Here is a 16974-nt window from a genome sequence, read left to right on the forward strand (position 1 = left end):
AAAAAAAAAAAAAAAAAAAAAAAACACAAAACACCCACACACAAAACAAGCACAAAAACATGATTACCCAACTTATCTTAAAATTACTCTGCGGTGGGCGGCTGAAAGAAATTCCTAAATACTCCCATCACCCCCACCTGTATGTCTGGTCCATAAAAGGGGGCTATTTTTATATTGACCATCCAAGGTCCATTACGGATTAATAAACATAAGGAGGCAAGATGCCTACTGGAAATATTTGGAGGCTCTGGTGCCACAGCTTTTAGGCATGTCCACCACGTTGGAGATATTAGAAGGATGGGAGCACCACAAAGCTTATCAATTTTATTTTCCATGACACGTTAATCAAAAAAAAAAAAAAAAAAAAAAAAAAAAAAAGGCAAAAACATTTTTGGGGACTCAAAATGCCTTCATCAAGGTCTGATCTGGCAGTAAATCCAGACTAGTCAATTGTATAATGAGCAGACTGTCAGTTTGGCAACCGAGAACTCCTGTTAGCTGTATCATTTTGCATTTTCACCCGATACAAATTTGTACCCACTTCCAGCATACAAACCCTGATGAAGTATTTTAACTCCCTGAAACATGTTGGCTTTTGGATTATAGATCAGGAAATTCTAATTGGACCAAACCAAGATTTCTGGTGCTCCCATCCTTCTGATACCCCGGTATACCTAAAGAGGTTCCAATAGATATATTTTGCCTAGAAAACCAGCAGATCATGTAATCTGGGCAGGGATGGACAACCTTCTGTGTGCCATAGTAGGCCCCTAAAGCATGTGTACCATTGAGATTTGCATGAATAAGTTAAACAGACACTTACCAAATCTGAGCCACCGATGCCAACGTTTATCACATCAGTGATGGCTTTTCCAGTGTAGCCCTTCCAATCTCCACTGCGGACTTTCTATAAAGAAAAAGTCATTACCAGTCCGGTCATTTATGCATTAAGCCCCATCACCACCCAATCAGAGCAGAGGACTCTATACCTGGCAGAACCCTTTCATCTTCTCCAAGACTGCATTGACTTCCGGCATGACATCTTTACCGTCCACATTAATGGGAGTGTTAGAGCGATTTCTCAGAGCGATATGAAGTACGGCGCGGTTCTGGAACGGTGAACACAGGATGAAGAGGACTGATGGGTGTACAAATACATAGACATAGAACACATTATGCAATTTTGGAGTGACCCGCAACAATTATGTCCCAATGCTGGAAATGTAAAAAGGGTGCTAAACCCCCTCCTGTACTGGCAAACATTGGGGGTCCGCTAATTCTACTACTTGAAGAAATTGTAGTGTGGAGGCAACAGCAACGGCCAGATGCAAAGGGGGATGGGGGCTTCCTTTAACAAAAAAAACAAAAAGCAAAACACAAACTTGATTCCCTGGCCATCTCTTCCATCTTGCAGAGACTATTTGTGGGATCTCTGCACCAAGTTCCTCGGTCTGTACACCTCCAGTGCCCATTATGAGAGGTTCACACCATCCCTGTGCCACATTCAGGGTTTGCACAACTGCGGTACCCATTATGAGGCATTTCCATCATGCCTACACTGAGCACCTGGCTCTTTGCACTTGCTGTGCCCATAATGAGGGGCTCTCACCATCCCTGCTGGATTTTTTTTTGCTGGAACAAGTCTGTATACCAGGTGTGCTCATTATGAGGGCTCCCACCATCCCTGTGCCGAGTTCCTAGGTCTGTATACCTGCTGTGCTCATTATGAGGGGTTTCCACCATCTCTGTGCAGAGTTTCCGGATCTGTACACCCATTATGAGGGATTCCCACCATCCCTGTGCCATGTTGCCAGGTCTGTACACCTGCTGTGCCCATTATGAGGGGTTTCCACCAAACTTGTGTAAGAGTTCCCAGGTCTTTACACCTGCTGTGCCCATTATGAGGATTCCCACCATCCCTGTGCCGAGTTCCTGGGACTGTATACCAGTTGTGCCCATTATGAAGGGTTCCCACCATCCCCTGTGCTGAGTCCTGGGTCTGTATCCCTGCTGTGCCCATCATAAGGGGTTCCCACCATCACTGTGCTGAGTTCCTGGGTCTGTATACCTGCTGTGCCCATCATAAGGGGTTCCCACCATCTTCGTGCTGAGTTCCTGGGTCTGTATCCCTGCTGTGCCCATCATAAGGGGTTCCCACCATCCCTGTGCTGAATTCCCAGGTCTGTACATCTGCTGTGCCCATTATGAGGGGTTCCCAACATCCCTGTTGGATTTGTATTTGCTATATATTATGGAAAACTTAACAAGAGGAACTGGAACACAAAAACTCTAGTAAATCAAGTATCCAAGACATACAAAAAGCCTGGGGATGCCTCAACACATCAGCCTCCACATACCTATGAAATTACACGGATACATGTGGTGGTTGCATTAGTTCCCCCCTCCCCCCACCACACATCATTATTACCTTTATTTTCATCTACTGATTCTGCTAGTAACACCTCCTGTACTAGAGTGGAGTGAGAACACTCACTGTACTGTATGTAGCTGTGCTGTCACCCTGGGACAGGACTATAGAACACCTCCACCCCCTCTTCTCTAACATGGAGGGGAGAGGTTCTGTAGTTGGGAACACCCATAACCGATAGGAGTACTGTGTCGATTAAGAAGACGAGTTGCCACCCTAGGACAGGAAAGTTAGGACTACAGAACACCTTACAATCTCCATACCATAGGGGGAGGTGTTCCGTAGTCCAGAGATAACTAGTACAACTGCTCACTTTCAATAGCATGCTATTAGGCCCTAAAAATATATGCCTTCCAGTGAGATCGTGCTTCAGGATAATGGCCAATGCAAACCAAAAACACACCCAGAAAAAGGGCACAGCAATTATCTTCCATACAATGTACAAAAAAGTATCCTCAGGTGAACCTGCCGCTCGCTGCCAACTGCTGTGTGAGCCGCTCCCTGTTATACTATAAAGATGAATGCAGAGTCAATACACAATTTATCTGACTGGATTAAACAGGAGTGTAAAAAGGGAGGCAATGCTGGAGGAGCAGACATGCCATGGACTGTATGGGTACAATGAACCAGCAATTGGCAAAAAAAATAAAAATAAAACTGCTCCGTGGTTTGCAACATTCTCCTCCTCTATGAACACCAATTAATGCATCTTACAAAGACAATGCAACCCCCTACAGTCCAACCCTAAGACCCCCACCATCCATCCCCGCTCCTCTCAAGACTGGCACAGGGCTTGTAAAATCAATTTAATCCCCTATGTTCCACTATTTTATGTGGGCAGCACAGTGGCTAAATGGATAGCACTCCCCCCTGGCAGTACTAGGGTCGTTGGTTCAAATCCCAACCACGGCACCACCTGCCTGGAGTTTGCATGTTCTCCCTGTGCCTGTGTGGGTTTCCTCCCGTTACTCGGGTTCCCTCCCACATGCCAAAGACATGCTGGTAGGTGAACTGGCTCCTGTCTAAATTGTCCCTAGTATGTGTATGTATGTGAGTTAGGGACCTTAGATTGTACACCCCTTGAGGGTTAGGGACTGATGTGGTTGTACAATATATATGTAAAAGTGCTGCGTAAACTGACGGCGCTATATAAGTACCTGAAATAAAAATAATATAAGATGGCATTAAAGGCAAATACCTTTACATGCACTGGTCCTAAGCCTTCTCCAGTTCTAAATACATATTCCTCAACCCTACCTACTCCACTGAATTGCCATTAGTCATAGTGTAATTTTATATGGGGCAGAACTACTCACTGATCACTTAACTGTGTACTGACACATTTTATTATATTCAAGATAAAAAGAACAAAAAAAAAAAAAAACACCACAAACAAAAAAAAAAAAAAAAAAAAAAAGTAAATATACTGCACATTTACCACTTGCAGCCAGCAGGTGGTGCACCCACAGCTGCTTCAACCAGTTAACGTACTGATATTCTGTGAATAGACCTAGACTTCCCAACACCGGCCCAATTTATACTTGGGTTAGAGAAGTCTTAATGGTTGCTACCAGTATATTACATCTACAGTTTTCTTTAAAATAAAATGCACGGTTCACACGCCTTTCCTCCATTCATGGAATTTGTTCTTACATAGTTAGTCTGGCTGAAAAAAGATAAGTCCATCCAGTTCAACCATTAAAAAAAATAAAATAAAAATAATCCTATACTCAGTTGATCCAGAGAAAGGCAAAAAAACCCAGTAAAGCATGATCCCATTCGCTTCTGCAGGGAAAAAAAAAAAAATTCCTTCCTGATCCCCCGACAGGCGATCGGATATTCCCTGGATCAACTTTACCTATAAATGTTATATCCAGTTATATTCTATGTATCCAAGAAAGAATCCAGCACTTTTTCAAAGCAATCCACTGAGCTGGCCAGAACCAACTCTTGAGGGAGTCTATTCCACATTTTCACAGCTCTTACTGTGAAGAAACCTTTCCGTGTTTGGAGATTACATTTCTTTTCCTCCAGACGTAAAGTATGCCCCCTTGTCCTCTGATGACCTCAAGGTCCTATAGCTTCTATGAATGGAGGAGATGGACCTTTCACTCATCCACCCACCCTCCATTCTTAGAGCACTTTTCTTTGATGGAAGCTATACTGTGGCTTCTACAAATAGGAGGGGGGGGGCTGAAAAGGTGGGCATATGTGGCACTCTTGAAGAGTGCCTGTAACAGGTCCTTTGGCGCCATAAACCCCCAGAGCACCAGAACATTACAGCTTTGGGGTATGGGAGGGGGTAGAGGACAGAGGATTTCAATTATGACAGCTGGCACCAGCACAAAGGACTCTCCAGTAAGCAATATCCTTCGTGTTTAATAAATCAACCTTGATACAAAAATTGATCTACAGAAAACATTTGGCTGTAAAGCGAAGGTTTGTACCTCGGTAAAGTTTATCTTTTCTGCAGTGAACATGCGCTTTCTTGCTGCCTCAACGCCTCTTGATTTGGCCTGACAGTAAAAACAAACAAAAAAAAAAAAAAATGTTAGACATATCCATAGAACAGACAATGATGACCCCTCCCCCCACACAGCAAGCAATAAGCACTCCTATAGCATGCAATGCAATAAGAAGCCTCCTGGTTCCCCAAAAGGAAGCATTGAGAACCCTCCCAAACAAACATGGAATGAGGACCCTCTTGATCCCCCGTACAGAAAGCATTAAGGACCCCTCCCCCACACAGCAAGCAAGAATCCAATTACTTGTGGCCTAAACTATTACTTCATTGTAGGCTTTTGGATTCATCATAAAATTACAGCAATCCATTAGCTGGAATGTATACCATGCTGAATCCCAAAACCGGTTTTATCTATTTAATGGAACACACAGCCTTTGCTGCTGAGGGACTACAACTCCCAGAACACACAACACGGTAATAAATAGACTACCTACCAGTTCTATGAGCAGCTTTGAGACCTCTTCAGTAATGAGATTCTTGGAGTAATCCACCAAGATGTCTCCATTGCTGGTCTGCAGAGTTTTACTGGAAAGAGAAGACAGAGGAAATAAACAAGTTGAATAGAATTTATTAAATAACCTGATCATACATCAATTCCAGGACCACCTGATCAGAATAACAGGTTACTTCAGCCTGTCTCACCCAGGTTTCCTTCAGGAGGCGGCCTGAAGGTTCCTTGAGTAATGTTGGATTGATCTTCTGCTTGACCAGAATGTTAAGAGGACACTACACAGACCATCACCAGCCACTCACCCAAGGAGCCCCGCTCCCCCACCAACCACTCACCCAAGGAGCCCCGCTCCCCCACCAACCACTCACCCAAGGAGCCCCGCTCCCCCACCAACCACTCACCCAAGGAGCCCCGCTCCCCCACCAACCACTCACCCAAGGAGCCCCGCTCCCCCACCAACCACTCACCCAAGGAGCCCCGCTCCCCCACCAACCACTCACCCAAGGAGCCCCGCTCCCCCACCAACCACTCACCCAAGGAGCCCCGCTCCCCCACCAACCACTCACCCAAGGAGCCCCGCTCCCCCACCAACCACTCACCCAAGGAGCCCCGCTCCCCCACCAACCACTCACCCAAGGAGCCCCGCTCCCCCACCAACCACTCACCCAAGGAGCCCCGCTCCCCCACCAACCACTCATCCAAGGAGCCCCGCTCCCCCACCAACCACTCATCCAAGGAGCCCCGCTCCCCCACCAACCACTCATCCAAGGAGCCCCGCTCCCCCACCAACCACTCATCCAAGGAGCCCCGCTCCCCCACCAACCACTCATCCAAGGAGCCCCGCTCCCCCACCAACCACTCACCCATGGAGCCCCACTCCCCACCAACCACTCACCCATGGAGCCCCACTCCACACCAACCACTCATCCATGGAGCCCCACTCCACACCAACCACTCATCCATGGAGCCCCACTCCACACCAACCACTCATCCATGGAGCCCCACTCCACACCAACCACTCATCCATGGAGCCCCACTCCACACCAACCACTCATCCATGGAGCCCCACTCCACACCAACCACTCATCCATGGAGCCCCACTCCACACCAACCACTCATCCATGGAGCCCCACTCCACACCAACCACTCATCCATGGAGCCCCACTCCCCACCAACCACTCATCCATGGAGCCCCACTCCACACCAACCACTCATCCATGGAGCACCACTCCACACCAACCACTCATCCAAGGAGCACCACTCCACACCAACCACTCATCCAAGGAGCTCCTCTCCACACCAACCACTCATCCAAGGAGCTCCTCTCCCACCGAAGACCAGTGTAAGGAGGACTACATCACCAATGTTGGAGTTCATGTCTCCAAAGGCCCACTGTAATGTTTAATGTCTGATTTTCTTTGGCATCATTAAGCTGATAACTATGAGGGGTAGTAAATGATCTGCCGTTAGCATCACATTCACTAAATATACCAAATTCTTTATGGATATAGCTATAACTTATCACACTAAAGTATCAAGCTGTAGGATTTTCTTTTAAGCAGGTGAACCAAGACCTGTAAGGAACCCTTTCTGGGGTAGAAAGGTTGACAAAGTCGAAATTTAAATAAAGCACACAGTATATTAAAGTGGATGTAAACCCAATCACCATCATCTCATAACTTGTCCTGGAGCAGGTCAAGGCAATGCATGGAGTACCATCCACGCTTTTTTTTTTCTCCCCGCCCCCCCCAAAAAAAAAAAAAAAAAAAAAAAAAAAGAAAGAAAAGAAAAAGGTGAACTAGCTCCAAGTATCATGATCATCCCCCTGGATCCCATTCCATCATGCCTTGTGCCTCAAGTGTAGCCGTTCATACACCATAATAAACAGCCCGTGAGTGTCCACCATAATGCTTGCAACGGCAAGCGCACACTGGTTAGCGAGGAGTTCCAGAAGCAAAAAGTGCTCACTTATCAGCGCAGTCACCTGGTTACACTGATTAATGAATGCTTGCTTTTGGGCTTTCCATTGAAGTCTATTAGGACAAAAAGCACACTACAACTCCAAAGTAGTGCCTGTACCTCCTCCAAACACATGCTGCACAGCATTGAGGATAAAGGGCACCACTGACAATAGCGTGGTATCCATTGTCGTGCAATTCTGTGCGACTTGACGTGGCATCTAAAAATCGCACTAGTGTGAACCAGGCCTGAAAAAAAACTGAAATTGGTTTGCAAATTTATTTTAAATGTTATTTCATCTCATTACAATAGGTAATATTATTTTACTAACTATATTTTAGCCCATGTCTATGGCTGAACATCAGTTCTTGCTCGCTTTCTCCACTTGCGGCAGACTCAGTTTCACAAGCACATTAAAAAAAAAAAAAAAAAAAAAAAAAAAAAAAAAAAAAATTGCAGAACAATTTCCATTGCCCAAAATGTTGACATCATTGATGAATTTTGCTCAAGTGGTCCTCTTATGAAAGCGGACGCCGTTTGCCAAATCACTTCTGCCTGGAGATCACAGCTGCTTCTTCTGCCAACAACCAGAGGGCAGTGGGGGTTATATGGCATATCTGAAGGTCGGCTATATATAGAAATACGGGAGATGAGACCATTTACAGTGCAGTCCTATCTGCTGCGCTCTCCAACTCTATTCTTATTCAGAATAGGGACCAAAACTGAGCTTCAGCTGCGGACATTAATTAGGAAAACTGGTTCTCCCATAAAACCTTAAAGAATTGTTGCTTCTTTTTTTAAAAATGGATTTATTTTTAAAATAGAACTTAAAAAAAAGGAAGAGGAAATAAAAGTGTTGCCTGTCCAGATCAAGATCAGGTCATAGGATCATCAAAATGGTTTGGCCTTACAATATATAAAGGCAGAGTATTGCGTCTCATTGGGGAGATTTCCCTTGGTTTCCTCCAAACAGGAATAAGGATGAAATATCTACAAATCCAACACAACAAACACTTTACTCCTGCGCTAGGAAAGGACTCAGTAGACCCAATAGGAATGTTCTGGAATATGCACGACTTGCTGACCGGGGTGGTCCGAATACACTGGATACAAATGGAGAAACAGAAAAAGGGTGCACTGACCTAGTGCATTGTCGTTTAAAATAATTTATTGAAGAAACAAAATAGGTATCATACTCACAATGGACATAATAACACAGGCATGTCAAACTGAACAAGGTGTATGATCCAAATAACATCTGAGTCCATACGATGGAACCCTGGATGACCAACTGGCTAACGCGTTTCGAGGACACAACCTCTTTCTCAGGATTCCTACTCCGTTGTCACCAGGACAGGAATGCACATTTATGTTTGCACTTTAGGATTCAATGCTCTCTATACAGCACTGTGGTATGTCAGAGCTATATACAGTACAAAATGATTATTATTTAGTGTGTGCAGGGGCGTCCCTAGGGTTGATGTCACCCGGTGCGATAACATTTGGTGACACCCCCTCCGACGATCCCCGTAGAATGGATCGGATCTGCGGATTGAGCCTTTATGGATCGGAGTCCGATCCATTATGCTCGCCAATCCGCAGTTCCGATCCATCCTGCGGGGATCGTCTGCTTGCTTTACAACCTACCTTTTTGTGGAGCTGGTCCGGTGTCACCCCATAAAGGTTGCATGGCGACTCCGATCCATTATGATCAGTCCACAGATCCGATCCATCTTGCGGGGATTGTTGGCTTGCTTTACAACTTACCTTTTCGTGGAGCTGGTCCGGTGTCACCCAGTGCGGTGCACACCCCCTGCCCTGCCTCTGGACGCCACTGAGTGTGTGACTGTATTGGACATTAGAGTGTAAGCTCCTCTGGTACACAGACTGATGTGACTGGCTGAGCATTCTCTGTACAGCACTGTGGTATGTCAGAGTTATATAAATGTATAATTATTATACATTGACATATACCGCAGTGCTGTACAGAGAACACTCAGCCAGTCACATCAGTCTCTGCACCAGAGGAGCTTACACTCTAATGTCCCACACCAATTATTATACATTTATATAGCTCTGACATATACTGCAGTGCTGTACAGAGAACACTCAGCCACACACACATCAGTCTCTGCACCAGAGGAGCTTACACTCTAATGTCCCACCACAGTCACACACCAATTATAACAAATAAGGTTTGTGACTGTGGTGAGAACATTAGAGTGTAAGCTCCTCTGATGCAGAGATGATGTGACCGGCTCAGTGTTCTCTGTACAGCACTGTGGTATATGTCAGAGCTATATCAATCAATAAGAATAGTGTGTGATTGTGGAGGGAAATAACATGCATTGTGTGTTGCTATTCATTTTCAATGGTACCCCAATGCACATACACTGTATACAGAATCATGACTGCCCTAAGCACATGGATGTGATCGCTCTATGTACTGTATGTGCTGCTTTGGCCAAATATAGTGTTTTTTTTTCCCTGTGTTGAGGCTCATTAAGGGCCCTATGCATCTATTAAAATCACATAGGTGTAAATAGACCCCTATTATCATGATCTTGAAAGACAAGGTCATTTTGTGAGGTGTACATCTGAAAATGTAACAAATGACAATCACATTTGTTATACAATAATTACTAGAAACATCTTGGAGTGAAGGGCCATAGACCATTACCAGACTGCGCTCGATGCGGTGAGATGGTCAGAAAATGTGGAACAATAAACCGCAGGTTTCCACATCCCCGGTATGTCAGGCAAAGTGTGTGTCAAACACTCTGTATTAGGAAAGCAATCTGAGCCCAACTCTGCAGAGTCATGCTAGATTGACAAAGAACTTTTCTATTATATATATTTTTTTTTTTTTTATTTTTTTTTTTTTTAAATGGGAGGGGGTGTCCAGTATGGGTGTGTGGAGTCGCCTTACACCCACCAGGCCAAAAGCGGCATTTAGATATAAATTCTATAGATCTGTGGACTTATCCACACTTTACACCTTTGCATGAACGTGATTTGCTTTAAGACTGACAATTTATTATATATGGGTTGCCAATGCACCTCAAAACGGCACCGGTTAATTTTTTGGCAAAGCAGGGCATCACAACACACTGCGAATCAGATACACTTTTCTTCTAAATGCAGCACAATGCCAATGGTTGACATGTGTGTGTTGTGGTGTGCTACAACCCAAGTGCATTCAACGGTGTTACCTAGGTACCTTTCAGAATGAATGCAGTGTGCAGCGTCTGTCACATACAGCAGTAAAACATGCTGTCTGGCCACATTTTCAGATGCAGTATACACACGAAAAAAAAAAAAAAAAAAAAAAAAAAAAAAAAAAGGGGGGGGGGGGATGAAACGGATGGACAGATGTCAATGGGACAGAGGGGACACTGCTGGTGAGGTCTGTGCATACTGCAGCCACAACAAGAGATTCCCTTCGTCCTCATTGAATATTTGCTGCCTTAACTCTACAAAGAGTGCAGCCAAAGTAGGGAGACTCCCCCTACAGAGCAGAGAAACTCTTGTAGCTCCCAAGAAGCCAGTGACGATTCTACACTGTGCCCAAAATATCAGTTTGGATGAATGGTCTGATGGTCAACCAGTGGCCTTACAGAGCGGCAGCAAGATGCCAGGTGCCGGACGCTTCTGTGTGTTCCCTCACCTGGCACTGAAATTGAGCCAGCGCTATCAGGAGGAATCTTCTCCAATCAATACAGTACAGTGCCATCCCGACGTCATCAGGGAGAGGTGTGTGAGCGATCTGGTAAATAGTGAGTGGGGTATACAGCACTGCCAACCAACCACCAATATGTGGAGGGTGATAACATTACCTAGGCCGGGGGTTATTGCGGCCACTGACAAAAATATAGGGGAGGTTATTACTGTGGCCGCTGACACCATTCTAGGGATCTAGTGATGGGCATTACTTCAACTGCCGGCACCAATCTGGAGTGGTTATTACTGCAGTCACTGGTACCAATCTAGGGATCTAGTGATGGGCATTACTGCGACGGCCAGCACCAATCTAGGAACCTACAGGTGGGCATTATTGCAGCCGCTGGCACCAATCTAGGGATCTAGTGATGGGCATTACTGCAACTGCCGGCACTAATCTAGGGATCTAGTGAAGGGCATTACTGCAGCCTCCGGCACCAATCTAGGGATCAAGTGAAGGGCATTAGTGCAGCCGCCGGCACCAATCTAGGGGTCGTCATTACTGTGGTTGCTGGCAAAAACCAAGGAGGGGGATAACATCACCTAGGCTGAGGGGTTAATATTGTCACCGCTGGCACCTAGGTTGGAGGTTATTACTGCGGCCACTGACAGCAATCTAGGGGGAGGTTATTACTGTGGCCACTGACACCAATCTAGAGATCCAGTGATGGGCATTACTGCAGCTGCAGGCACCATTCAAGGAATGTAGGGGTGGGCATTACTACTGCCACCGCCAGTACCGATCTGGGGTTGACATTACTGCAGCCGCCAGCACCAACCAAGGGGTGGTTACTGGGGCCACCAGCACCAATTCTGGGGGTTATTGCAGTCACTGACACCAAATGCTGATGTTATTATTGTGATCTGTGACAGCAATGATGGGGCCATTGCTTAATCCTTGTATCAAATATCAGATCGCACAAACACCCATGAAGAGACAGACATGCCATTAATAAAAGCAGTGGATGGAGCTTGCTGCAGGATGGAGCGCATACAGCTTGCCATGTGATGGAATGGACGCCTCTCATACATCAGCAGCACGACGCTCGCTCAAGGACGCAGGATGCTGCTTAGGAGACGGCGCACAGCCCCCACACACTCCTATGATGAGTGTACAGGAAAGCTGAGTGTGATCACAAAGCTGCAGAGACGTGTGCCCCGGAGCACGTACCAAACCACAAGGATGAATGAAGGACAACCAGCACCGGGGTCACCCAGGCAGAATCACTTCCGAGGCCTCCCTACACTGGGGGTCTCCCACCCTGCTAACAAACTGCCCCTTCTGCTGACCGAATTCTTTCAGCAAAGCCATGTGCATTAACCCCTCCAGCACAGGAACCGGTACAGGCTGCAGATCATCAACTACCTACAGCTACTCCATGACAATGAACTAAAAGAGGAGACAAGACACAGAGGAGGGCCTACCAAGGGTACAGAGTGTGCAGCTGCACAGGGGCCCCCAGGGACTATAGGGCCTATTTATAGGTGTTCGTGCATGGGCAGTAGTTCAACGGTCAAGGCCAAAAATGGTTGTCACCCAGGGGCTCATGGTATGTATGAAGGTGAACGGCACCGATAGTCCAACAGCTTTACAGGACCAACCAGGAGTGTCCCCGGAGACTGCCACAGAGGGATATTAGGATTTGGGACTTCTATAAACCAGATTTATTAATCCATTTCAGATTTCTCAATGGATTTATGGCAGCCATAGACACTTTGCTGAGTCAGTCTTTTTGATCGAATCACTCATTGATCAGATAATAAAACCAAACAATCATATAGGCTTAAAGCGGAGTTCCAACCAAGAATAGAAGCTCGGCTTGTTTGCCTCCCCCCCACTCCACTGCCACATTTGGCACTTTTTGGGGGGAGCAGATACCTGGTTTTGACCAGCACCCACTTCCGGCTCAGTTCACCACGGCGAAGTGAGAGAAGTTCGGTCTCCTTCCTTCCTCCCGCAGTCCTCCGAGACACTTCACAGGTCCCAGAAGACTGCCAGACCGATGGATGAGCAGCGTGACTCACGCATGCGCAATAGGCACCTGGCTTTGAAGCCGCAACCTGTCACAGCCTGGTGCGCACAGTTGAGAGGCCGGCAGAAGAAGAGGGAGAGAAGGAACGGCGCGGGTGAGAACATCACTGGCTCCTGGGACAGCTGAGTGTGCGTTTATTGAAAGTCAGCAGCTACAGTTTTTGTAGCCGCTGACTGTAAAAAAAAAACAAAAAAAAAAAAAAACCACAAAAATGACTGGAACTCTGCTTTAAGGCCTTGTTCACACCTACACGTTTTTCAGTTTTGTAGAAATGCAGTACAGTCCATGTAACATGGTTTAAGGGTCAGGGACTTTTTGTCCCATAGCAAGTTGTGTTTTTGGTTTTGTAGACTTCAATGGAAACGATTCTGCGTTTATGCTGGTTTCTCCTGCATGACAACAGACACCTTCCAAAAAAGAAAACACACACTTAAAAAAATGCACCAAAAAGCGCACGCAAAAAAAAGCAAAAACGCACTATGCATTAATTGCAACCTGCACAAGTGCAAACCAGGCCTAAGTTCCCTTCTGATCAATTTAGAGTAAAGACAATCAAACTGAGCCAACTGATCAGGGCAGAAAATTATCGATTACGATCAGTCGTTTGGCAGCACAGAGATGCTTTGCTCATGAATTCGATCAATTGAAATATGAGAGTGCATGCCCACACCGGAGACACATGTAAATTATTGATCTCATTTTCCAGGATCGATCAAAATCCACTTCCATGGAGATCCAATGGGTTTTCAACGATGGAACAATTATACTTATCAGAGTAAAGATCTTTTGGGGGGGGGGGGGGAACAAAAAACAAAAAAGGGGGGGGCAGTTATTGAAGTGTGTATGGCCACGATAAGACACTGTGCTGATCCAGCTCCATGGTCAGGGCTTACTTCTGTTTCATATTGCTACTAGGTTTATATTTATTAGCCAATTGTTACTTTGCATCAATGTGTGTTATTTCCTTTTATAGTGGAGTTATCATCATGTGATCATTCAGCTTGATAAGGGGACAGGGATGCCTGAAATGTCACAATTACAAGCAAGAAGTTAAAGGTTCTGCTAGTAAAATATTATTAATAATAATAATAATAATAATAATAATAATCTCTTAAAAATACATTTTTTTTTTTTAAGGAGCAAATAACTTAAAACAATATTATAATAATTGGTTTTAAGTTATTTGCTCCTTAAAAATAAATGTATTTTTAAAGCCCATATAACAAAATAATATTTTAAGTTATGCTCTTAAAAATACATATTTTCTATTAAGGAGCATATGACTTAAAACCAATTATATGTATTTTTAAGAGAATAAACTAATATTTTAAGTTATATGTTCTTAAAAATACATATTTTGAAGGAGCATATAAAAACTTAAAATATTAATAATAACAAAATTGTTTTAATTTATATACTCCTTAAAAATAAATATTTTTAAGAGCATATAAACGTAAATAATAATAATAATAATAATAATAATAATAAACTCCCTCTCCCTCCTTTTAAATGAGGCATATGCCTGGGGGCCAAACCATCCACTCAAAGCCATTGCAGCACCAGGTCTTTGGGATCAATTTCCAGTAGGAGCTACATCTGCACGCAAATTACATTACCTCCATTTTTTTTTCTCATGTTCCAATTTTCACCCACAACCCAAAAATATTGAGGTGGGTGTCCACCCCCCAAGCGCACAATAAAAGGGACTCTTCATGATCCATCTTTGGACAATTCCAGGAGAAGATTCTCAATCAGCACACATGTGGTTAACCAGCAGCAATGCTGCCCTCTGTAGGAGACCCCTCTTCCCTAGCATGGGTACTCTTCCAATGGCAGCAGGATGGTAGGTAGGGGGGGTCTGATGACGTCACTGGATTAAGGGGCACTGCAGGTAGCAACTTGACCATTGCCCCTCCATCACCCAGGGCGCCCCCTGCTGGGAGGTCTCACCTGAATTTGCAGAATCTGTCCTTGTCCGCTTCAAATAGCTTCCTGAGGTTGAGGGTGTCACGGTTGGCCTCGTAGAACTTGTTGAGTTTCTGGTAGACGGGGTCACTGGTGAGGGACATGGCTGATTTCACAATGGAGGTGTATGTGAGCCCCGGAGCTGGAGGAGACAGGAGGAACGGAGTGGGATCGGCCTCTTATAAAGGGACACGGTTGACACTGCGGGAGGAGACTGACACGCCCACCTGATGCTCTTCGCTCGGCCAATAGGAAACTCCGCAGAGCTAAGCCCATTCCCTGATCGGGTTGCCGTATGATGGGAGCCCCACCCCTCTGCACAAGAAGTTTGTCGGCAAAACAGGAGGTCTGGCGGCCATGTTGGCGGAGCCCAGCTTTATAGAAGAAGGAAGGATATCGTCCATATTTGTCTGGCTGATAGTGGAGACAGATGGAAGGAGGACTGGGAGGGACTGCGGGGGGAGGAGAGGAGCAGCCATCTTATGGACTGTGTACTCGGGGATCAAATGTCATGTGTGCTGGAAGGAGAATGTGATACCTGTCTTACTCTATTGTATACTCAGATTTATTAGAATATATTGTATGTATAGGAAAAAAAGAGATATGTATAAATGTGCAAACGTATATCTATTAATAAACACATGTATATATTTGTTCTTCATAAATATGTATTATAAATATATTGATACATATAATTGTACAATTATTAATGTTACAGATTATATATTATTTGTTTGGACCATTTATAAAATGCATTATATATATATATATATATATTTATATATATGCCCTACATTAATTACTGTATATATAATTTATACAACAAATATATATATGGGATTTTACTATATATATATATATATTTTAATCATGTTAAAATATATAATTTAGGGCACATATAAGATGTATTTCATAGCTATATATATATATATACACACACTGTATATGCCTTAAATGATATGTTAAATTATATATATATATATATATATATATATACATATATAAAATTTAACATATTTAAAGCATGTACAGTATATATATATGATGTTATTTAACATATCGTTTAAGGCATATACAGTGTATGTATATATATACATATCTGCCTGAATGACACACCCAGAATTTGTTGTCAGTGCCCACCCTGTTGTGATTTCATTGGCAGTTGTGCTCTGACTACTGACTGGTGGAGGTGAGGAGAGCTGGCAAAAGCAGCACTTTGTGTCCACGTTTTTTTATTATTATTATTTTTCCTTTTTTTTTCTTTCACACGTCTTTGATTGGCAAAGATAGAGATTTACATTTTCTGAGATGAAGAGGGATACGTTTTAGCACAAAGTTTGTAGAAGAAATACACATCCCCTACCTCCAAGTTACAAGGACCATGCAATAAATGGTTGATGAAGCCCTGCAAGTGCGTTTTTCCCCTTTATTTATTGCAAGATAATAAAAATACACCGCAAAATAGAATTAAAATAAAATAAAATGCACAAAGTAATAAAATAAAATAGTGATAAACAAAATAACAACTGCAGTAATATAGACACTGGAGGAATGGTTTACTGTAGTAAAGCACTTTGTTTTTTTAACTGAGATCTGTACATAAAACTATTAGGGGGAGAGATTTGCAGGGGGATTTTCTTCCAAATCAAAGACAATCCCTCCAAATGAGGGCCAGTTTGAAGCTTTGCTTAAAATCCAATGGAAATTATACATTAAATCAAATTAATAAATGTATTGTGATGGATTTGGTAAAATGCCTATTCTGTTTTCTGTTCAAAATATACATTTTATACATATTTACTTTTATACTTTTTTATATTTCTAAATATATATGTTTTGTCTGCTGGGCTTTGCAGTCCTCCTTAACTTGTTTTGCTCAGAGCGATGCTCTCAA

General features: G+C 44.0%; 1 protein-coding gene across 1 annotated transcript in view; it reads right to left on the reverse strand.

Moving 5' to 3' along the window:
* GPI (glucose-6-phosphate isomerase) overlaps positions 1-15255 on the reverse strand; it is a 32500-nt gene extending 17245 nt beyond the window's left edge. Inside the window, exons 1-5 of the mRNA XM_089662866.1 lie at positions 15066-15255; positions 5387-5477; positions 4876-4944; positions 990-1109; positions 824-907 (exon numbers count right to left, since the gene is read on the reverse strand). Of these exons, the coding sequence (XP_089518992.1) occupies positions 824-907; positions 990-1109; positions 4876-4944; positions 5387-5477; positions 15066-15184 (483 nt within the window). The 5' untranslated portion in view covers positions 15185-15255. The remainder of the gene's footprint in view (positions 1-823; positions 908-989; positions 1110-4875; positions 4945-5386; positions 5478-15065) is intronic.
* Positions 15256-16974: the final 1719 nt, after the last annotated feature.

Source organism: Staurois parvus, unplaced genomic scaffold (genome assembly GCF_062004578.1).
Source record: "Staurois parvus isolate SC_StPar_1 unplaced genomic scaffold, SC_StPar_1.0 ptg001570l, whole genome shotgun sequence".
In the NCBI taxonomy this organism is placed as follows: Eukaryota; Metazoa; Chordata; class Amphibia; order Anura; family Ranidae; genus Staurois; species Staurois parvus.